Source organism: Rhinolophus sinicus, chromosome 16 (genome assembly GCF_057876585.1).
Source record: "Rhinolophus sinicus isolate RSI-liver-muscle chromosome 16, RSI-T2T, whole genome shotgun sequence".
Classification (NCBI taxonomy): Eukaryota; Metazoa; Chordata; class Mammalia; order Chiroptera; family Rhinolophidae; genus Rhinolophus; species Rhinolophus sinicus.
Window position 1 is genome coordinate 76,026,235 of NC_142516.1, and position 24,170 is coordinate 76,050,404.

General features: G+C 34.3%; 1 protein-coding gene across 4 annotated transcripts in view; it reads right to left on the reverse strand.

The window, feature by feature from the left end:
- Nucleotides 1–24,170, reverse strand: part of ERCC6L2 (ERCC excision repair 6 like 2) — a 141,072-nt gene that overhangs the window by 38,627 nt on the left and 78,275 nt on the right. For all 4 annotated transcript variants that reach the window (XM_074330259.2, XM_074330256.2, XM_074330257.2 and 1 more), the window contains 3 exons: nucleotides 19,857–19,952; nucleotides 8,878–8,977; nucleotides 3,860–4,012 (listed from right to left, as the gene is read on the reverse strand). In XM_074330259.2, coding sequence (XP_074186360.2) covers nucleotides 3,860–4,012; nucleotides 8,878–8,977; nucleotides 19,857–19,952 — 349 coding nt within the window. The remainder of the gene's footprint in view (nucleotides 1–3,859; nucleotides 4,013–8,877; nucleotides 8,978–19,856; nucleotides 19,953–24,170) is intronic.

Sequence of the window (24,170 nt, forward strand, 5' to 3'; positions counted from 1 at the left end):
GTGGAAGCATGCTGGACCCATAAAATACTTATTTCTTGTCTTAAAGCTTACTTTTTCAGATAGAAAATTAATAATGATTTTCAGCCAACTCCATTAAAAGCTCTAGTAGGTGAGGGAGGGTGAAAAAATGCCATATATATGCATATATCTATATATACATATATATACTATATATATATATATATCTATATATACATATATATATACTATATATATATATATATATATATATATATATATATATACATATATATATATAGTGTGTATTATATGATTATAATAACCATGTCTATATATAATAATTATACTAAGGATATATTACCTACATTTCAAACACCGATAATGTTGAGTGTTGGGAACTTGATAGTCTAGCCTACATTGCTAGTATGTTTATTGTGCATGTTTATTAATATGTTTATTGATTCCTTAGGTGTAGTAGACATCAAAATAAAAAAGTTTCATCCTAATATGAAACTAAAACAAAAGGTCTTTTTTTTGAAGATCAAAGGTCTTAATTATATAACAGGTTTGCTCATCTTTTGGGAGAGTATTTATGCTTTTAAAGCTTTTGGTGTATCATTTAGCTGATTTATTTAATTGCCTAGATTCTAAAATATTAAATTTTCCCTCAAAAGGAAGTTAAATATTTCTCTTTTTAAGCTTTGTTGCTAGAACAGGGGGAAATAACACTACAATCACCAGAGTTACAAATGCCCAACTTATGAATATACAGACATCTCAATGGCATGGCTCCAGCTACCCAGTATCCAGGACAACAAGTGAGAATTTCCCCCACAGAACTCTAGAGAATGATAAACAGTTCCTCAGTTGTCATGAGACCTTTCCTTCCAATGCCTAGAAGCCATTACTGCAAAGGAGTGTGAAGCCTCCTTCCTGGTACTGCCTTTTATCTTTTCAACAGAAGCTAAATGGCTGCAACTGATCCAACTAGCAGCACCCGAAATCCCTCAAGCTATCAGAGCCCTGTTGTGATAGGTAAATGGCAACTCCAGTCTTCTGCTGTGCAGCCCAACACCTTGGATTCATCTTTTAACTCCTCTCTTTTTCTCATACCCTCCATCTGATCCATCACCACTATCACCCTGGCCCAAACCACCATCATTTCCTGGCTGGATTATTGCATTATCCTCCTAGCTTGCTCACTTCTCGCTTCTACTCTTGTACTTCTACAGTCAAATCCTTAATATTTAATCTAGATAATAGAGATCAGACTATGTCATTCTTCTGTTCAGAGCCCTCGAATTGCTTATCTCACTCCAAGCCACAGTTCCTGCATGGCCTGGCTTCCTGTCACTCTCTGGCCCCACTCTGGCTTCCCTGCCATTCTGAAATCACACTGGGCATACCCCTCCCTTAGGGCCTCTGCATTTGTTCCTCGGTCTAAACCACATCTTCCTCCCTAGTCTGTTCAAAGAACCAAATGCAATCTCAAGGTGAGTGCTTCCTTGGCTACTCCACTTAAAATCGAAATGCTGTTTTCTTGACAGTCTCCCTATTTCCCATCCTGCTCTCATTTTTTTAAATTGAGATACGATTTATATATAACACTGTACACGTTGAAGGTGTTCAACATATTGATTTCATGTATGTATTGCAATATGATTACCACCTATAGCTTCAACTAACACCTCTATCATATCACATAATTATCATTGCTTTTTGTGGTGAGAACATTTAAGATCTAGTCCCGTAGCAATTTTGAAGTATAAAATACAGTACTATCGACTGTTGTCACTCTGCTATGCATTAGAGCTTCCAGGACCTCCTCATCGTCTCCCTGCTCTGTTTTCAGCGTTGGAACCTATCATCATAATATACTACATGGTTCACTTATTTTTTCTGTTTATTATTTGTCTCCCCTAAATAGAAAGTAAATTTTTTTGTAGGCAGGACTTTTGTCTATTCACTTTTGTATGCCTAGTTCTATGAATAGTACTTGACATTTTAGCATATACTCAATAAATATTTGTGAAATGAACTCTTAATATCTAACTCTAAAGAGAAACCACAATATAAATAAGAAAGTCAATGAAAAATAGAACTAAATTGCTTAGAAATCATCAGATTAAAAATGGTCTATAAATTCAAATTTCTATATCTTAAAACATTTTAAAAGGGATTTTCTACAGCTTTTAAAAATTAAAAACGTATCACAAGAAATAAAATACTTCTTTTATGTTATGATATATGCTTTCACTATACAGGGCTTGGAATAATATTTTAAAATATCATTTGGCAAAAAGCAGCATGACTATAACCAGGCCTGAATAATTTTAAATTCTGTTGATAACCAATGAGCAATCGTAATTCAATATTTAGTAACTGAGTGCTAATGACATGCCTAGCAAGAAGTTAAGCACATTTTACCACAAACAAAAGACCTGGATGGTCCTGTCAGTAATAAATAAACACTCTTGGAGGAGACACAAGACACACTTAGGATGACCAGAGAACAAGAGAAATTTCCATTTAATAACTTGTCATACTGATATGTATCACCTAATACTTGTTTAACAAAGGAATCAGTGGCTATTCTCATAAAATAGAAAACTAAACTGATATATGGCAGAAAACAGGATAAGTAACATAATGCTAATGTGTTTTATAGATAATGATTTCAAATTAGAAACATGAACATAGGCTGGTATGTTGGGTAGTGCGCTGTGATGGAGTAAGGTCTGAGGGGGTCCTGGAGGACAAATAAAGTTATGGATTAGAGAAGAAGAATGGGAAAACAAGTCCATAAAAAGAAATAGCATATTTAAAAAAAAAAGAAAAAGATCAAAGAAAGGGGGACTTTAAATTCAGAATCAAACAGTTACTATAAGATAAAAACTCAGCAGTAGACACCAGACATTGTGTAACAGGGGCAATATTCCCAGGATACAAATGATATACACCTTCCTGTTAACCATTATCAGTGATCACTTGATAGCATTAGGTTGGAGTCACACTGCAGCTGAACTTGCTTAACATATGCTTTCTGAGGTTACATGTTTATTATGTAAATGTTCTCTTCCACCTCCCATGAAGATGATCTAGGTTCTTTAAGGACAGGAACCAATTGTTCCTTGAACTGTCTTTATGGTATTTACTGAATCAAAGAAGTATTTAAGGTTTTACTACAAAGTCCTGGACGTTAAGGAAAATATCCTTAATTCAAGACTAGGTCTATGGAATTATGAGGGGGTTGAAAAAGATGATATTCCAGGATTTTATGATTCTCACATCAATATCAACTAGAAAAATAGGTTAATATCCTTAATAGTCAAGTATATTCAAGAATTTAAAACTCATTTTTAAAGAATATAAATATCCTGTTTGAAGAATAAGAAACATCTGTATGCTGAGGATGAACACAACTGGGAGAGTCTGAAATATTGGTGTGGAATTTTTACTGGGAACAAAAAACAAAAATCTCCATGAGACATGAGAGTGCATCTCAGGGAATATTTGGTAACTTTTAATCAAAACACATTTCATGTTTTTGTTTATTTAGGAAAGTCTCGTTTTTTTCGTTCCTGAATTCAACAGCTGTTTTCAAAATAATAAACTTCTCTTTGCCAGTCTGAAAATGTCTTGGAGGTCACTCTATTTAGTATACATATCTGTATTTGTATGTGTGCATTATGTATAACTAAGAAGGAGGAAATCTTAGTTTAGAGGTACAATAATTCATTTCTTATTTCTGTAAAAGTAGAAATTCTAAACATAAGGCATTTTTTTGAAGAAAACCAAAAACTTCCCTGAAAAGGCACCAGTAATTATATTTCAAGTTTCCTGAGGGAGAAAACCATGTTTAAAAGATTACTGAGAAGGTCAGAGAACAATTTCACACCTCCAGGATGTCCTTCGTAAGACAAGACCCTTGGGACCTTAGTTTGAAGAGATTAGAGACCCCAAAAAGCTCTCCTTGATGCTCTTTTGATCCTTGAACTGCTTCAAAATATCGCTTGGCATTTTCACTTCCAACCACCACACAGTGAAGTTGCTAAAACAGAAAAAACAAGACATTTTTGAAGTGTTTGCTCCAACAATATGTCAGAATTTCCTGGCATTCCCTGTATATACACAGCTTTAGCTGGAGCAGGCAGAATCTCCTTAGGGAGGAAATTTTATTTTAATTTCCCTAGCAGATGTTGCCATTATGGTGAAATAATAGTAATAATCTGGCCAGTCCTACTGAAGAAATCTTATATTTCCTATTTTATCTGTTTTCTACCAACTCAGTCAAGATCACATCTCTAAGGACTAGCCACCTGACGTAAAATGTTTAATAATATAGGCACACATGCGGATACACTTTCCTCCTCTCTGGACTTTTACTACAACAGGAACTACTAAAGCTGTCAGAAATAATCACTAGGTTACCAAAGTTAAATTATAATCTTAGGTCATTATATGATAACCACATTGGTGTCGAACTAACTGGCCATGGTTATGTTGTCAACTAACAGCAAAAACCCAATCACTGTTTAGAAACGTTGCATCTTTGAAACAATTTTGAATATAGGAAGACCACTGCCATGGAACCCTTAGGGATACATGCCACTTTAGTATCAACATTAATGGGCCTCTTTATTTACTGGCTATTTTACTAAAGGTAATGTAAATACAATCTGATTAACCCCATGCATACTTTAAAATTTCTTGGAAGAAACAAAGAATGCACAGAATGGAAGACAACTTCAGTTTATTGTTGATAGAAGGGTTAGTCAGATGGTACGTTATTGTGATTATCATCAGAGTTGAATTGCACTGTAATAAATTACTCTAGGCAATTAAAGTTATTCTTAATAATAAGATGCTATTTACTGAGCACTTACTACACATGTAGCATTTTTATATCCTCTCATTTAATCTCTACACCCCTATAAGATATTATCTCTCTTTTAGAAATAAACTCGAGTTTCTCTATTTTAGAAATAAATAAATTTAAGTTTAGAGAAATGACATGCCTTGTTTACAGCTACCCAGCTAGGAAGTGTCAGTTTTAGTATTTATACCTGGGTTTGGCTAAATCCTAAATTTATACGTGTAATAATTTTTCACCTCCAGGATGTCCATCTTAAAACAAGGTTCTTGGGACCTTAGTTTGAAGAAGTTCTGAATCAACACACCAACTCAATCAGTTTGACATCAATATCCCCAAACATGGGCTATAGTCCTGGGAATACAGACTCACAATAGCAATTGATGCACCTGATGGCCCAGTTACCTGACGATTGTAGCCTTGCTACTGACTCTACCTTAAACACTGTATTTATTGTCAGACTGCAGAACTAATAAATATAATCACCAAAGTAATTTGTAAGCATTCAATCTGAATCTTTATAAGTTTCCTACCAAAATTTTATCACAAAACTTACAAAAGGCACATTATTTTGAACTTAAAATAAGTTTTTCCAGGGTGGCCAGTTAGCTCAGCTGGTTAGAGCGCCGTGCTCTAAACATCAAGGTCGCCAGTTTGATCCCCGCATGAGCCACTGTGAGCTGAGCCCTTCACAACTAGATTGAAACAACTACTTGACTTGGAGCTGATGGGTCCTGGAAAAACACACTTAAAATAAATAAAAGTTAAAAAAAAAAACAAAAAACGTTTTTCCAAAGTGGTTTCAGTAAAAGTGAAGGCTAAATGTATCCATCTTCTTTTGTGGAAAGCTTTGAATTAAAAATTCACTTTTCTTTTCTCTTCAGAAAGTTTATCTCTGGACATTTTAAGGATTTTTCACTTTATCTTGGTGTTTTACAATTACAGAAAGATGGTGTAACCATGGATCTATTTTCATTCCTTCTATTTAGCACTTGGTAGGCCCAAATAACTTGTGGACTAATTTTCTACTTTTTACACATTTCTTCCTTTATTTGGGGCTCCTTCCCTTCTCTTTCTTCTGTTCCCTTCTTCAACTATAAGACTGGTCTTGGAACTTCTAGATCTAGCAGCCTGCATTTCCTGTAACTTTCCTGATACGTGTTTTATCTCTGTCGTTTTTGCTCCGTACTCTAGAATTGCTTGGCTCTTTCTTTTAAATGAAAACTTTGCTCTTTGCTTCTCAGCCTATCTCTGGAATTTTTCACTTTTGGGATCTCTAATGGATTCTTTCCCTACTACTCTGTTCTTGTTTCCAGGGTCCTACTACCTCACTTACCTTTTGAATATATTATTTATATTTCTTTTAAAATCTCTTTTACTCTCTTCTATTATTCTGTTTTCTCTGACGTTAATTTTTTTTGTTTTTTGAGTGACTGTATTAGTTCCCATGGTTCCTGTAACATTATAAACTTTGTGGCTTAAACTTGGTGACGTAAAAAAACAGAAACTCATTCTCTGACAGCCTGGAGACCAGAAGTCTGAACTGAGTATCTCTAGGCTGAAATCAAAGTTTTGGCAGGCCACGTTCTCTCTCCAGAGGCTCTAGAGGAGAAGCCATTCCTTGCCTTGTTCAGCTTCGGTGGCTTCCAGCGTGCCTTAGTCTGTGACTACCTCACTCCAGTCTCTGCCTCTGTGGTTACACTGCCTTCTCCAGTCTGCGCCAGATTTCCCTTGGATTCTTTCTTAGGAGGACAACTGTGATTTAGGGCCCACCGGGATAATCCAGGCTGATCTCCTATCTCAACATCATTAATTTGATCGCATTTGCAAAGACTCTGTTTCCCATATAACATTTACAGGTTCCAGGGATTAGGACCTGATACCTTTGAGGGCCACTTTCAGTGTTTATTTTCCTAAACTGTTCAGTAATTATTTTTGTTGGGTATTCATCTGTCTTCAAATATCTTGGATGCTTATCTCAGCCCACAGCAGTGATTATCCACAGTGGGAGAGGTGCGTGTATTTAATCCTCTGGGCAACAGAAGGAACTTTCTTCCTGATTTCAGCAAAAATCTGGAGCTCTGTCTTGCTTCTTTGCTCCAGTATTTCTAATTATTGTTTCTACTTGAGAGCAGACATCTCTGTTGGCTACAACTTGGTACAATGGGGTAGATTGTAAGGGTTATATCACCTCGACAGATCATCAATGATACTGCAAAGAAGGGATACTCCAGTAACCCCAAGACACCCTTATTTTTTTAGTATCTGCTGATTCTAACCTTGGAATATCCAGAAGTTACTCCTACATTTTTCGGTAGCCTTTTCCTGACTGCGTTTAGCTTAGTTTCCTCCTCTAATCTGATCCTAATTGCTTTTTGTCTTTCAGGATTCCTTATAATTTCTGGGCCACAGAGAAAACCCTTCTTGTTTTCCAACATTTTTATAGGTTTTTCTTTTTACACGTCATTTTGGATTATTTTCCCCCAAAAGATTTGAGAACCACCTCGGTGTCTAGAGTGTGTACGCCATATGTACCTTTGATTCAAACTCCAATCAATCTTTTAATCACATTTAATGCCTTTTCCTCGCATGATTGCCATCTTATCTTTACTTGTGCCTACCAAATTTACGGCTGAATCTTCTTTAAGCGGCACACATTTAAAAATATTTTGATAAGTAACTAGATCATACAAAATTCTGAAAACTTAAATTATCCTCCTCTTCTTAAGCCTTTTTATTATACATTATTATATAATATACATTATGTAACAGGTCATTTTACTTCATTATAGAGTCAGATGAATAGTTAAAAATGATATAGTAATGGGATTGAGAAAAGTTACTACATGATTGAGGAAAGACCCTTAATTGTGGTAGGTTAGGATAGTATTCTAAGGACCTGCTCCTAAGCTGAAAAAATAGTATCCTACTTATTTCCAAGATTGGTTCAATACATCTAAAAAATATTTTTTAAGTAGTTGTGCTATACCAAGGAACAAAAAGATGAAAGGCTTCTTATAGAGCTAAGTACTTAAAGAAAAAACAAAACCTGCTGTGTACAATCCTATTTTTAGAATTAAGAAAACAGCATGAATTTAAGATTGGATCATTCCTAGGTTAACTACCACCACATGTGGCAGATGTTTGCTCTTAAAGGGATGCCAGCTCAATATATAGGGAGTAATTCAAATTTAACATTTATAATTAAACTTGAACCTCATTCCAGATCTTCTCAAGTGAGCAGTTATAAACTAAATAAACTTTGTTTATTTAGAGGCATACATGGAATAGTAATTGATACCCTAAGGATATTAACGAGTTAATGCAATTTTAGATGAATACTAAAAGCACCAGCACAGTAAGCAGTCAGGGCCCTTGAGTTCGATTCCTATAATTCCATTTACTGGGGTGGCTCTGGGTCCCAGTTTCATTATGTATAACATGAAGGGGTTGCTTTAGATACCTCTAAGGCATTTCTCCCCACTCTTTTTCATGTCATGGCACAGATGGAAAACGGTAACATCTGAACATCTACCTGGAGTAAACAGAAGTTGTTACTCAAGGCTGGAAGCTGGCTTCGGTAAACTTGCTTCCCAGAGCTGTGGGCTCAGGGTCTCAGTGCACCTGTGTCCCATCTGTGACATACCATGTCTTGGCCCACAGTTTGGGAAACTGTGACCTTGCTACTCTAATTGTGGTCTGCAGACTAGTAGTGTTGGCACTCTTTGGAGCTTGTTAAAAATGCAGGATCTTGGGCTCCACCCAGACCTACTAAATCATCTGGGTTTTAAAGATCCCTCGGTGATTCATGTGCACATTAAAGTTTAAGAAGTACTACCCTAAGAAACTTTCAGCTCTAAAACTCAATGAACCTAAGCATTAATCTGTTTTAGAGAAGTGTGTTCTAGAGTATATTTCATAATCTTATTAAATTCCATATTATAGTTAGAATAAAATTAAAAACATATTTTTACACAAATTTGTTCCTAATTTTTGAAAATAGCATGTTTACTTTTTAATGAGAAAACAGGAAATCTATTTACCTGCTTGTATACCTGTCGTAAGTACATGATCTCCTCCACAGTTCCCAGGGATATCAGCCTAAACACTTTGACGTCCCTGTATTGCCCAATCCTGTATGCTCTGCAATGAGATTAAAAACAAAAGCAAACAAAAATCAAGTAACACAACTTTGCGTTCATGCAGTATCTTTTGGACATAAAAGTGGAATATTAGTAAAATTTTAATTAAAAAGAAACACTTGTTTTAGATATGCTATATTACTTAATAATGTAAAATAGAAATTCATATAAAAAGATCAGTCATGAAGGAGAAAAATATTATAGAAAATGTACATCTCAACTTCATTTCTGTTACAAACATCACCTTCCATTGTCCAAAACCTTTTCCTAAATTCAGATTTTTCTTTCATGATGGTCTTAAGCTTATGAATATTCCCAAATGATTCCATTTATATAAAACTCTCAAAAATGCAAACTAATCCATAGTGATAGAAAGCAGATCAGTGGTTGTTTGGGGCTGGGGCCTGGGGAGGGGCAGGATGTATGGATTACAAAGTGGCACAGGGGCCTTTTGGGGGTGAGGAATACGTTCACTCTCTTTACTGTGGTGATGGTTTCACAGGTGTATACATATATCAAGACTTATTAATTGTACACTTTAAACACATGTAGTTTATTGTATGTCAGACCTCAGTGAAACTGTTTAAAAAAAAAAAAAAAAAAACCTGGGGAAAAACAGTTAATCAACTGGCAAGCCTATGGAAGTGTAGATTTACAGCCCTTATCCACAGAGATTTCCATGGGGTCTGCTTGACTGATTAACTCGGTGGACTAGTACCGCAGGTGTTTTGATAGGAACCTCAGTGCTAATTAAAACTCTAACCTGACTCACCACACTGGTTAACTACGGGGCTAAACCCTGCAGCTTCTCCCAGGTGGGGGCTTTATTGGTTGCTCTGAATGAGGTCACCTGCTTCTAAATACCTGTTATAGTCACGGGGCGGGGGCGGGGGATTAGGGGCAAGGCCATACTGCTTCATGCTTTTGACCTTGTACAGTTATGCTGTGTTCTTATAGATGGTGCTCCCTCTACCTCCTGCACCCATTCCTCCACAAAAAGGGTTTTACGAGAGGGCATCTTGAGGTTCTGAAATGTCTTAAACCCCCAGAGGACACTGGGGGCTCCTGCGAACAGCTCAGGAGGGCTAAGTTACTGCATTATCACTTCCATCCTGCAGCCTGGATACAGAGGGGCTCATAATCCCTTTCTCTCCCACAGTGGATTTAGGCTCTAAAAAAATATGGATCAAAGGAAACTTCTTTTGGGTGTCTGCTCAGCCAACTGTTTGGTGAATGGGATAGACTGTGTTAGAATACAGATTCTTTCATCTTTAAAGACAAAAACCTTGTACACGTTACTTTGGACCTATGCGTCACCAATTTCTTGGTATATAAAGCAGGGATATATTACAGGACGGGTCTTTTACCATGTAGAGACAGTGTCGAGAAAGTGTTACACAGTATGGGGGTCAAGATCTTCATTTCTTTTCTTGGTTCCTCCTACCAGAGTCAATGGAAGGAGAGGGAAGGGAAGAGGAATACCGTTGATTTAGTTTTATTGTCAACTAACTTTCATTGAGTACCACAGCACTGTGCTTTATGGGAATCCTGGGATAAATAAGATGTTAGGTCTTGAAGGCCTAGTGAAAAAGAACAAAATTACAACAAATATCCTAAGACAAAGGAACAATGGAGATTTTTCTGTGGTTTTCATTTAACAATTTTACTTGACAGCCATCAGTGGTGAGAGGCTGGTTAAACATGTAGGCTCTGCAGTCATACAGATTGCATGGATTCAGATCCTGACCCTGCTTGAGCAATTACTTAAGTTTGATGTGCCTCAACTTCCTCACATGACATGGGTATGATAATAGTGCCTATCCCATAAGGATATCCTGAGTTTTAAATAAGATAATCCATGGAAAGCACTTAGAACAGTTCCTGACTCACAGTAAACATGAAATCAATGTTGCTGTTATTTCTTTGCCCTTATTCTTACTGCCTGTTAAAGCACTGAGGCTAATTTGCTTTACTTTGTACCCAGCACAGTATTATGTGTATTATAACTGGGGGGATCATAATAAGAGTGTGTCATAAACTGAATTACATCTATCCAGGAAATAGTAATGGGTAATTCAAATTTCTATAAGGACAAAATCCACATCTGATTTGCTTTGACTACCATAGTATTTCATGTGACATCTTATAAATACTAAGTGACCAATACATATTTTTGATAATTTGTGTAGCATTGAAAAATAAATGAAGTATCTCTATTTAAAAAAACAACAACACAAAAAATAACTGAGCCTAAGTCCTTCATAAAGTTTACATCTTTGACTATCCTTTCAGTTTCTTCTAAAATTATTTGATTATTTTTTCACGTCATCTTTAGTCAGTCTTAATCACTGATATTTTTCTAGAAAAAGTTCTTTTCATGTAGATTTCCAAATGTACTGGTATAAAACTGTACATAAAAATGTTAGCTATTACAAATAAATACTATTGGTAGTTATTCGGACTTTCTGCTTCCTAAGCTTTTCTGTGTATTTGCTTTTTTCCTCAGATCAGAATTTTCAAAAATTTATTTTATTCTTTTCAATGAAAGATGTAAAATTTTGATTTATTATGTTTTGCTTTTAACTTAATAATTTGTACTATTTCCTCTATTTCCCTTAGGTTTATTTTATTATTTTTCTAGTTTTCTAAATGATATCCTTCTTTCATTTACTTTCAGTCTTTCTTTTGTAAGAAATAAATTTAAAACTCTAAATTTGCATCAGAACTTCAATATTGACTCAGTGATTTCATTGTTATTATTTATAAATAATTGTTTCTCTCTTGAGTTCCTCCTTCTTATTGTAAAATATACATAACATAACATTTAATCATTTTAACCATTTTTAAATGTACAGTTCGGTGACATTAAGTACACTGACAGTGTTGTGCAACCATCACGACTATCCATTTACAGAACTTCTTCATCTGCCTCAACTGAAACACAGCACCTAATAAAAAATAACTCTTCATTCCCATCCCCAACCCCAGTAACCACCATTCTACTTTCTGTCTCTATGAATTTGACAAACCTAGGTACCCCATATTAGTGAGGTCATATAATATTTGTTCTTTTGTGGTAAAAACAGGAATCCTTTCCTTTTGCTGTTGTTATCCAAATTGTTAGAGGAAAAGTTTTCAATCTTTCAGCACTGAGCGTGATAATAGCTGTAGGTTTTTCATAAATGGCATTTATTATGTTGAGACAGTTTCCTCTTATTCCAGTTTGCTGAGTGTTTTTATCATGAAAATGTTGAATTTCATCAAATGCTTTTTCTGCATTTATTAAGATGATTGTGTGTCTTTTTTCCTTACTTCTGTTAATGTAACATATTACATCGATTGATTTTTGCATTGCAAACCAAGAATAAATTCCACTTGGCTCTTTTAACATGCTATCAGATTAGGTTTGGTAATATTTTGTTGAGGATTTTTCTATCAATATTCATAAGAAATACTGGTTAGTAAGTTTTCTTTGCTTATAGGTTTTTGTCTGACTTTGGTATCAATGTAATGCTGGCCTCATAGAATAAGTTAGGAAGTACTCCCTCCTCTTCCAGTTTCTGGAAGAGTTTGAAAAAGATTGGTATTAATTCTTTAAATGTTTGGTAGAATTCACCAGCGAAGCCATCTGGTCCTGGGCTTTTGTTTGTAGGCATTTTTTTATATTGATTGAATCTTTTTACTAATTGTAGATTTATTCATATTTTCTACTTCTTTATGGCTCAGTCTTGATAGGTTGTATATTTCTAGGAATTTGTCCATTTCATCTAGGTTATCCAACTTGTTGGCCTATAATTATTTGTAGTACTGTCCTATAATCCTTTTTATTTCTGTAAAATCAGTAGTAATGTCCCCCTTCTCATTTCTGATTTTAATTTTTAAGTCTCCTTTTTTTCTAGTCAATCTCACTAAAGGTTTGTCAAGTTTGTTGATCTTTTTGAAAAAACTCTTGGTTTTGTTGATTATTTTTCTAGTCTTTCATTTCATTTATCTCTGCTCTAGTCTTTATTATTTCCTTCCTATTGCTACCTTTGAGTTTATTTTAATTTTTCTAGTTCCTGAAGGTGTTAGGTTAGATAGTTGATTTGAGACCTTTCTTCTTTTTTAATGTAAGCATTTACAGCTATAAACTTCCCTTTTAGCACTGCTTTTGCTGCATCTCATAAGTTTTCATATGCTGTGTCTTAATTTTCATTTTTTATAAGATATTTTCTAATTCCCTTTGTGATTTCTTTTTTGACCCATTCATTGTTTAAGAGTGTTGATTAATTTCAACATATCTGTGAATTTTCCTGTTTCTTCTGCTGTTGATTTCATTTTCATTCTATTGTGATTGGAAAAAGAAACTATATGATTTTAATCATTTAAAATTTATGAAGGATTATCTGTGGCCCAGCATATAGTCTATTGTGGAAAATGTTCAACTGGCACTTGATAAAAATGTGTATTTTGCTGTTGCTGTAAAGAGAGTTCTCTATTAGGTCTGTTAGGTCCAATTTGTCTGTAATGATGTACAAGTCCTCACTTTCCTTATTGATCTTCTGATTGAATGTTCTATCCATTATTGAAAGTGGAATATTGAAATCTCCTACTATTATTATGGACCCGTCTCTTACTCCTTTAAATATTGTCAGTGTTTACTTTATATATTTTGGAGCTCAAATGTTTGGTACATTTATGTTTATAATTATTATTGTTTCTTGGTGAGTTGAATCTTTTTTCATGTCACTAAAAAAATACGGTAAACACAAAGTAATGGGTGAAATGAAGGACAAAATAGCTATAAGAAATACAGAAAATAAATGAAAGGGCTAAAATAACTATAAAGTGTAACATTCTTCTTTGTCGCTTGTAACAGTTTTCAACTTAAAGTCTATTTCGTATGATATTTGTAAACCACCCCTGCTTTGTTTTGGTTACTATTTGCATAGAATACCTTTTGCTATCCTTTCACTTTCAACCTACGCATGTCCTTAGACCTATCCATATTATAGTCAGCATATAGTTGGATACTTTTTAAAATAAAAATCTATTCTGCCGATCTATGTCTCTTGATTGGGAAGTTTAATCCATTTACATGTAAAGTAATGTTATGGAAAGTGTTACTTTTGCCCTTTCATTTACCTGAGTTTTTCAGTGACATATTTTGATTTCTTATTTCCTTTTGTGTAAATTCTATACATATTTGTGGTTATCATGCAGCCTACATAGAACATCCAGTGGTTATAACAATATTTTAAATTGATACCAACTTAACTTCAGTTGCATTAAAAAAAAACTTCCTTTACAGCTCTGCCCCCTACATTTATGTTATGGATGTCACAAATTATCTCTTTATATATCATATATCCATTAACACAAATTTATAATTATTTTTTATATTTTTAAATTTTAAATCCTGTAGAAAATAAAAAGTTGAATTAGAGTGCAAAATTAAAATAATACTGGTTTATATATTTGTCCACATACTTACATATACTGGAGAACTTTATATTTTCATATGGCTTTGAGTTACTGTTAGAGTCCTTTCATTTGAACCTGTAAGTGTCTCTTTAGCATTTCTTGTAGGGCAGGTCTAGTGGTAATAATCTCACTCAGTTTTGTTTAGGAATTTCTTAATTTCTCCCTCATTTTTGAAGGACAGTTTTATCGAATATAGAATTCTCAGTTGAGTTTGTTTTCTTTTGGCACTTTAAATATATCATCCCAGTGTGTTCTTGCCTGCAAGGTTTCTGCTGAGAAATCCTATTTTAATCTTACTTGGGATTTCTTTGACATTACAAGTTGCTTTTCTCTTGCTGCTTTCAAGATTCTTTATCTTAGACTTTTGACAGTTTAATGATAATGTGTCTCAGTGCAAGTCTCTTTGGATTTCTCCTACATAGAGTTCGTTGAGTTTCTTGTATTTGTTTATCTATGTCTTTCCTCAAATTTGAAAAATTATTATTTCAGTCAGAATTTCACCATCTCTCTTTCTCTCTCCTTTTGGGAACCCCACAATGCATATATTGGTCTGTTGCTATGTATCATAGGCTATCCTTTAGCCTATGTTCACTTTTCTTCATTTTTCCCTTTGTGCTTCTCAGATCTGTTTTCAGGTGTGCTGATTCTTTCTTACACCTATTCAAGTCTGATGAACCCCGTTAGTGGCTTTTTGTTTTTTCAATTCAGTTATATTTTTCAGGTCCAGAATTTTTGTTCTCTTTACAATTTCTACCTCATTTTTATATTCTGATTTTGTTCATATATTGTTTTCCTGATTTCTTTTACTTTGTTGTCTAAGTTTTCATTTATCTCTTAAGGTTAGAACAGTTATTTTAAAGTCTTTTTCTAGTAAGGCCTATGCCTATGTTCTTCAGAGATGGTTTCTGGAGATTTATTTTGTTCTTTGGGATGCGCTATGTTTTCCTGTTTCTTTGGATGTCTTGCTGGTTTTTGTTGAAAATTGGCCATTCGATAAATCAGTGACTTCTCCCAGTCTTTGCAAACTGGTATGGAAAACATTCACTAATTAGCAGGGTGTATTTTGAACCTCAGGAGCTGCTCAGGATGAAGGCTTAAAATCTTCTTAGGTCATTTCTGGTTATGTGTCCTGCCTGGGCCTGCGTGTGTGTGTCTGTTTCCATATTTCTCCTGTATACAACACTGCTTTTAAATGTCTTAATTTCCCAAAGAATCTCATCTCAGCTTCTTCTCAGGGCCTTACATATTACATTGTATTCCTCTACCCATAATCTCATGTCCCAGGTGTCTACAGGTATGCAGTCTAACTGCAGCTTTCATGTACCATGAAGCCTACCACTGCCTTCCACAGCTTCTGCCAGTCTGAGATCTGAGCTCTGTCACCGATAACTATTATTCAAATAATTTATGTACTTTTTTTTGCCTAGTTGATCTATTATTTTTTGAGAGAGGAATATTAGGTATTCCATCATAATTGTGAATTTGGATTATAAGAGTTTGGGGTTTGTTATGTAGTGACTATTACACTTTCTTCATGGGTTGTTCCCCATTTTGTTTTCCTTAATGCATTGTGACTTGAATTCTATTAATAATTTGCTTAATATTAACATTGCCACTCATTTTGTGACCATCTCCCTGATTAGACATTTTCTACATTTTTATTATTATAACCATTGATATCTTTGTGTGTATACACAAACACACACACACACACATAAGCATAAACTTGAATCTAACTTTTTTTACTTTCCCTCTTTTTTAAAAAAGGGAGTTTAATCCATTCATATTTATGTTTGGCCTTATTTCTGACACTTTGCTATGCTTTGTATTTGCCATACTTGATGAATTTCTTCCACCTCCCAACATACTCATATTTCTTGTCATTTACTGAAGTAATTATGTTTCCTCAGTGCTCTTTTACAATTGCATTGGGAAGTCCTGTTTGGATGTTTCACATCTAATTTCCACTGTTTTTCAAAGTGGATTCAAGGTCAATTGTATCAAAATCACCTTGGGTCATTTGTTTTTTTTTAAATTGTGGTAAAATATACATGACACAAGATTCACCATATTAACCATTTTTAAATGGACAGTTTAGTGGCATTAAGAATATTCTCATTGTTTTGCAACCATCACCATCATCTGTATCTACAACTCTGTCATCATCCCAAATTAAAACTTCGTACCCATTATACAATAATTCCCCATTCCCTTCCTTCCCTCAGCCCCTAACCACAACTGTACTTTCTATCTCTATGAATTTGACTATTCTAGATTCCTCATATTTGGACAAAATATTTGTCCTTTTGTATTTGGCTTACTTCAATTAGTATAATGTCTTAAAGGTTCATCCATGTTGTACCATATATCACAATTTCATTCTTTTATTTATTTTTTATATCTATATGAGATGATGGATGTTAACTTACTGCAGTAATCATTTCACAATATATGTAAATTAAGTCATTATGCTGTACACCTTAAACACGTACAGTGCTGTATGTCAATTATATCTCAAACTGAAAGAAAAAAAGAATTTCATTCCTTTTTAAGGCTGACGGTGGAAACAACCCAAATGTCCATTGATGGATGAATGGATAAACAAAATGTGTTTTGTAATACAATAGACTATTATTCAGCCTTAAATATTCTATTGTATTACAAAACACATTTTGTTTATCCATTCATCCATCAATGGACATTTGGGTTGTTTCCACCGTTTGGCTATTGTGGATAATGCTGCTATGAACATGAATGTACCTGTTTGAGTTGCTGCTTTCAATTTTTGGAGCATATACCCAGAAATGAAATTGCTGGATGATATGGTAACTCTATGTTTAAATTTTTTTTTTAAACCACCAGCTGCTGTTTTCCACAGTAGCTGCACCATTTTACATTGCCATAAGCAATGAGCAAGGATTCCAGTTGCTCCACATCCTCAGAAAATCTTCTTGTTTATTTTTTTTGGGGGGAATATTGGGGAACAGTGTGTTTTTCCAGGACCCATCAGCTCCAAGTCAAGTTGCTGTTTTCAATCTAGTTGCGGAGGGCGCAGCTCAGCTCCAAGTCAAGTCATTGTTTTCAGTCTAGTTGTGGAGGGCACAGCTCGCAGGCCCATGTGGGAATTGAACCCACAACCTTAGTGTCATGAGCACTGCATTCTAACCAACTAAGCCAACTGGCTGCCCCTTGTTTACTATTTTTTTGATAATAGTCATCCTAATGGGTATGAAGTGGTATCTCATTGCAATTTTGATTTGCATTTCCCTAATGTTTAGTGATGCTAAACATCTTTGCATGTGCTTCTTGGCCATTTGTATATGTTTTTTGGAGAACTGTCTATTCAAGTCATTTCACCAATTTTGAATTGGATTGTTATTTTGTTGCTGAGTTTTAGTTCTTTATGTATTCTAGATATAAATCCCTTATCACATATGCGATTTGCAAATATTTTATCCTAGTTTGTGGTTGCCTTTTACTATTGTCCTTTAACACACAACCTGAGGTATTTTTAAAATGTAGTCTGTAGAGCCCCACTCTTAGACCTACAGAATTAGAATGCCTGCAGGGTAGAGCCTGAGCATCTGTGTTTTCAAAAAGTATACCTAGTGATTACTATGTCCTACTCTTCTAATTGCTGCCCTTAATATTTTTTGTTAGCATTTAAAAACAATTTTTGGCATAAATTTTGAAAACTGACCAAGATATCCTAATTTTCTCCTGATGAAAGAAAAATTCTAATAAAATTTTACAACAACTCCTCCCTGCTGTTATATTAAAATTATATGGAGTTTTAGTTCTTGATATTAATTTTCTTATACCATCTCTTCATATTTTTGAGAATTCTTTCTTTACAACTGCAGTAAACCTCCCAGCCAATTATTTAGACTTAACTATAAATAGAGCTTTTTGTTCACTGTCATTGCTTTTTGTATGTCTTTTTTGTGCATAGATTAATACTTCATTTGTTGGAATATATCTTTAAATAATGCTTTCATACCATGAGTAATACATTTCTCAGTTCCTAGACATCAAAAAGTTGCTTTATTTTGCTCTTACATATTGATATTTTAGCCACTGACCATAACTACAGGTCACCATATTCTTTTGGATACAGTCATATGAATATTGTCACTGTGACAACTCTTGTCTTCTAGAATCCTATAATACGATAAAAATTTTGTTCTTCAAAATCTGTTCTGCAGAAATGAGTGTGAATCTCACTTCTTTGTTGATAAACTGTTTTATTCTTTTGTCTTTGTTTTCATAAATAATTTTCTCTCCCTCTTTCTCACTCTGGCACCTTTTAGCCCTTCTCTTTACCTACCTTCTCTTTACCACATCACTAGATGTGTCTATGTATGTTTTCTCTCCTTATCATCATTGTTTATGTTCTAAAATATTCACTTCTTTTGTTTTCCATAACAATTTCCACTTTTAATTCTCTCCATTTGATTATGCAGAATATCTACTGTGTTATTTTATTTTGGCAATAGTTTTCATTTCTAAGAATTTCTATTTTTGTTTTTCATGGTGTCTATTTTATTTTCTTCAGGATCTGTTTTTCAGCTTGGCCCCTTTCTTTCATACTGCTGGTTTTATTAAAATGTCCCATAATTCTTAATTTTCCATTCATAATTACAAATGAGGAGCTGGATGGATTGTATAGGAAAGCTGGTCAGGGATTCCATGAAGGTAGAAGTCTATTTGATCATTTCTCTCTTTTTGTGTCCTGTGTATATCTAGGATTAATTCAGGTTCAGCTCTGCTTTACGATTTGGTTCCAATGGCCACTTTAAGAATCTTTTGTCAGTCAGATTCCCCAGTTATTTATAATATTTATGAAATGATTCTTTCAGCTTAAATCAAAGGAGCACCTGTTATAGGCCAATCCCTCTGTATTATGAGGTATGGAAGAGGAATTTATTTTAGAGTCAGCACATTAATTAATTTCCCAGAAGTATGCACTCTGGACTACTCCCACATCCTACAGTTGCTGACCGCATGCATGAAATTCCTCTGTGCTCTCCTGTCGACTCTGGATTGTGGTTTTTCTCTGTTGGTTTCTTGATCATACAGATTCTGTTTGCTTTCCATCTTCCAGGACTTTCTCAAAACTCTGATCTACTAGTAGTGACCTGTCCTATTTTGGATCTATTCTTTCTTTTTAAATCAATTCTGTCATAATAATGGGATTTTTGAGATGAATGGAAAATAAATGGCTGTTATCAGCCTGCCAGTTGGATTCAGAAGTTCATGGTTACCTTAAATAAAAGTTTTTCTTTTCTTTTTTTTTTTTTTTACAAGGTTTTCCCTATCTTCTAATCACAGTCACATGATAAATAACCTAAACAATTCAGGAGAATATTTAGACTAAAAGTATTTGCAGGTCACTTTAAATTTTGTCAGTATTATACCTGTCAATGGCTTGAAGGTCATTGGCTGGATTCCAAGTAGGATCAAATAATACAACAACATTGGCACCAACAAAATTGAGGCCTAGTCCACCAGCCCTGGAGAAAACAGAAAGAGCACATTAAAACAGCAAAAAAATAATTGCTGCTCTATAACTCAATTGTGCCAGGTTTCTATAACCAAATCAACACATCATAAAAGTAAGATGATAAAAACACAAATACGCCACAAATGAAATAGTTATGAAATTTTCTTTTTCTACCACTCTAGAACATCCCTAAAAAATTTGACCATTAGAGTCCACGTAAGTAGACTGCGCTGGTTATACTCAAATACTATTTCTGTAAGATTTTCCTAACAATTTTTAAAAGCTGTTAGTACATTCCAGCAAAATAAAGTAATATGCACATTAAAAAAAAAAATCAAGCCAGAAGTAGATATACTTCTTATTCCTCCCACTAAGTGCAGCTAAATGAAAACCCTGGACATTATAAAATAAACATGACTCTGAAAGGTAGAGCGAACACAGTATGGCTAGGAACTGTAAGGCATAAAGAATAAGATGCAGTGAGTTTCCTGGCTTTGTTTTTGCCTAATATATCCTCTACTGGGATCTGGAGAAGCCAGTGAACTGGAAATGCCAACAATCATAGACAAAAACAAACAAACAAACAAAAAACAACAAAAAAGAAAACCCTTCTTCTTTTAACAAAAGAACCAGAAAAGGTGAAGCCTTCTAAGACAGAAATACATTAGACAATAACCAGCCTATTCCTGAAAACATCACAGAAAAAAATCTGGCCTCATTCAACCTGGTCAATAAAGGCTGAGTAAAGAGACTAAACTTCCACCCTTGCTTGAATGTAATGAGATACCTTTCACCCCTTCTTTGACACCTGGTGTCAGAGAAGACTGATCGAGGAGCTGGGACTTTCATGTCTGCCAGTCATAACCAGGTCCCCTTCTATGTTTCAATGGAGGCCATACAGAACAGTAATAAAGCACCCCAATCTTAGGACGTCAACAGAAGCCAAGCAAAAAAACATGGATTTTCATCCCTATGTGGCTGACATAGTATCAGGCTAAAACATTTAAATAAGATATAAATTCTTATAATACTAAAAATCTCCAGCATGTGAGAAAACATTATTAGTCATACCAAGACCCAGGAAAATCTCAACTTGAAAGAGAAAAGACAATCAACAGATGACAATAATGAATCAGATGTTGGAACTATCTGACAAGGATTTTAATGTAGTCATAACAAAAATGCTTTGATAAGAAATTACAAATATGCTTGAAACAAACTAAAAGTAGAAAGTTTCTGGGAAGCAAGAGAGGATATAAAGAAAAACCAAATGAAAATTTCAGAACTGAAAAATAACTGAATTACAAAACTTGCTGGAATGGACTAGACACTACAGTGGAGATGACAGAGAATAGAATCAGTAAACATGAAAACAGGTCAATATTATTTACCCAATTTGAACAACAGAAAGAAAATATATTGAAAGAAACTGAATAGAGTCTTAGAGACCTGAGGGACAATAATAGAAGAGCTACTGGAAACATATTACTATAGTCTCAGAAGGAAAAAAAGGACTGAAATAGTATTCTAAGACATGTGGCTGAAAATTCTCTAAATTTGGGAAAAGACATAGCCTACAGATTCAAGAAGTTGTATGAACTCCAAAAAAAGATAAACCCAAAGAAATCCATGCCAAGATACATCATAATTAAACTTCTGAAGACATAAGACAAACTCTTGAAAGCAATAAGAGAGAAATAACACACTACTTTTAGGGAACACCAATCCAAACGACTGGATTTCTCATCAGAAACCATGGAGGTCAGGAGGAAGCAGTACTACGTTCTTCAAGTGCTGAAAGAACTATCAACCCAGAATTCTATATCCAGCAAAAATATCCTTCAAGAATGAAAGGGAAATCATGACATTCTTAAATTAAGAAAAACTAAGAGAATTTGTTCCTGACAGACTTACAGAAAAAAATAAAAACTAAAAAGCCATCCAATGTTAAATCCTAGTAAATTTACCTCAAAAATGTTTTTCTCAAGTCTTCTCCATTCCTATTTCCCCTGCCCTATTTCAAGCCCTTATGATACAGCACCTATGTATATCACTTCATTGGATTCTTAACTGCCTTCCCTTACCTCAGACCTTAAATCCATTCTCATATTACACAAAATTTTAAGCACAGAATATAAAAAAATGAAGCATGCCACTCCTCTCTTTTAACCCTTCAGTACTTATACTTCAGAGACAAACTTTTTAGGCCTCAATGACTACGCCTACCACCTCAGCTGTATTCTTGGACTTTATCTCACAGAACTACCAATATACTTAAAGTTGCCTTCATACACTACTTGCCGTTTTCTTTGCTCTCTTCTTTGCCTGGCTAACTTCTACTTGTTCTTCAGCATGGCTAATGAAGGATGAACTAAATGCTTCTCCTTTGTGCCTCCTTCTATTGGCATTTACAAACTATATGGAAACAAACCTTTTACATATTTCTGAACAACTATTCCCTCGATCTTCATATTTTTTTAGTTATAAGCTTTAAAAGAGCTGGGGCTGAACCTTTACGTCTTTTCTTCTCCAGGACCTGTCACAGAACACTCAATATGTCTTTGTTACATTAACTAATGATTCCTCCTATTTAGTCATATACCCAGCTCTTCCCTCCATGTATCCTAAGATCTAACCACTTAAATTCTCTGGTCATTTCTGTACCGATGCCTAAAATGCCCTTTATGTAAACCTGCTTGTCCTTCTAATGAAATCTTATCTATAAAGGGCCAATTTAAACATTACCATTCTTCCATGGTCTTTCTTGATAGGCCTATTCTTTAAATGTTCATGGAACTTTAAACATAACTCCAGTAAAGCATGTATTACTTATAGTGCTCCTCAAAGGTAAAAAACAAACAAACAAACAAACAAACAAACAAACAAACCCAAAACTTATTTTTGTTATCCCACATTAAGGGGCAATGAAGACAACTGAATTGAACAATGGGGTGTTAGATTGGTTAGACAACATAACAAAATAATGGATTAGAGGCAGACTTTATCTTTTTGCTCTATATTCTGAGAAATGTCATTTTCCAGTCGTATTATTTTATTTGAAATGATTTTTAATCTAAAATTTTTCTTGCTGTCCAAGCTCTTTTGTTCTCTGAATTAACTTTATTTTGGAACAGCAATACCTTAAAGCCTAGCTTTCCATAATCATCTCCTTCAGTTAAATAAAAAGGGTCATCTGACATTTTCTCTTGGGTTGGGATTTTTATTGGAATCATTGATTTTATAAATGATTTTGAGGAAAATTGGCATTTTTATGCTATTGAGCTTTCCTATCCATAGTATCTCTACATTTATTTAGGTCTTCTTAGGAGCAGTCTTTAAATGAGTATTTCATTTGACCTTTTATAATAGTTAACACATAACAATAAAACTTAATTCACTGAAATCATTTTTGTGGACTATGAAGATATGGTTAAAGTATATTTTTTAAATATTTATTTGATATAAGAATTGAATGTGGAGGACTAAAAAGTTAAGGATACATATGTGTGTTTTATAAAACTTAACTGAAGATAGTATTTTATGTCATTTAATGTTCTGTATGTAAGGACTCGTGAGGAATTACAACTTGAATTCATTCACAAGAAATTGGGAATCCAGAGCGTCTCTCTTTTTGCCTTAGTTGCAAGAATTCAAGAATAATTTCAGTGATCAAAAATTTAATTTTAGTGCTCACTCATTTTTATATATACAATTTTCTTTCTCATTTAAGTAATTTTTATTTTGTCTTAATTTCTATTGTTTGCATTTTCTTATGTTTACTTTTAAAGTCTCTTGAAAGTCTTTTTGAAAGACAGTGAGAGCAAATCTATAAAATACTTATTACATTAGGTGCAAATAGTTATGAATTTGTTACCCCCCAAAAAAGAGATTCATTTTACTTTGGTGTTTATATTGACTTAACTCATTCTCTTAAGTGTGTATATTTTTTAAAAGGTTTGAATTAGAGATTTGTAAATAAGTGTTAGAACTGATTTAACTTTTTAAAACCTATAAATATAGAGCTGCTTTGGTTAAGAAGAGGCAGAGACAAAGGGGAGAAACGCCTGACCCACTAGGCCCTGTGGGCTCTCTCCGGCTCCTTGAGCACAGTTTGGAAACCATTGCTACAAACAATTCTCAGTTATTCGATTGATAACTCAATTACTCAACTTAGTCTCATTGTTCTGAGCACAGATTTGAGTCAGAACAGTACCACAGAAAATTCCTA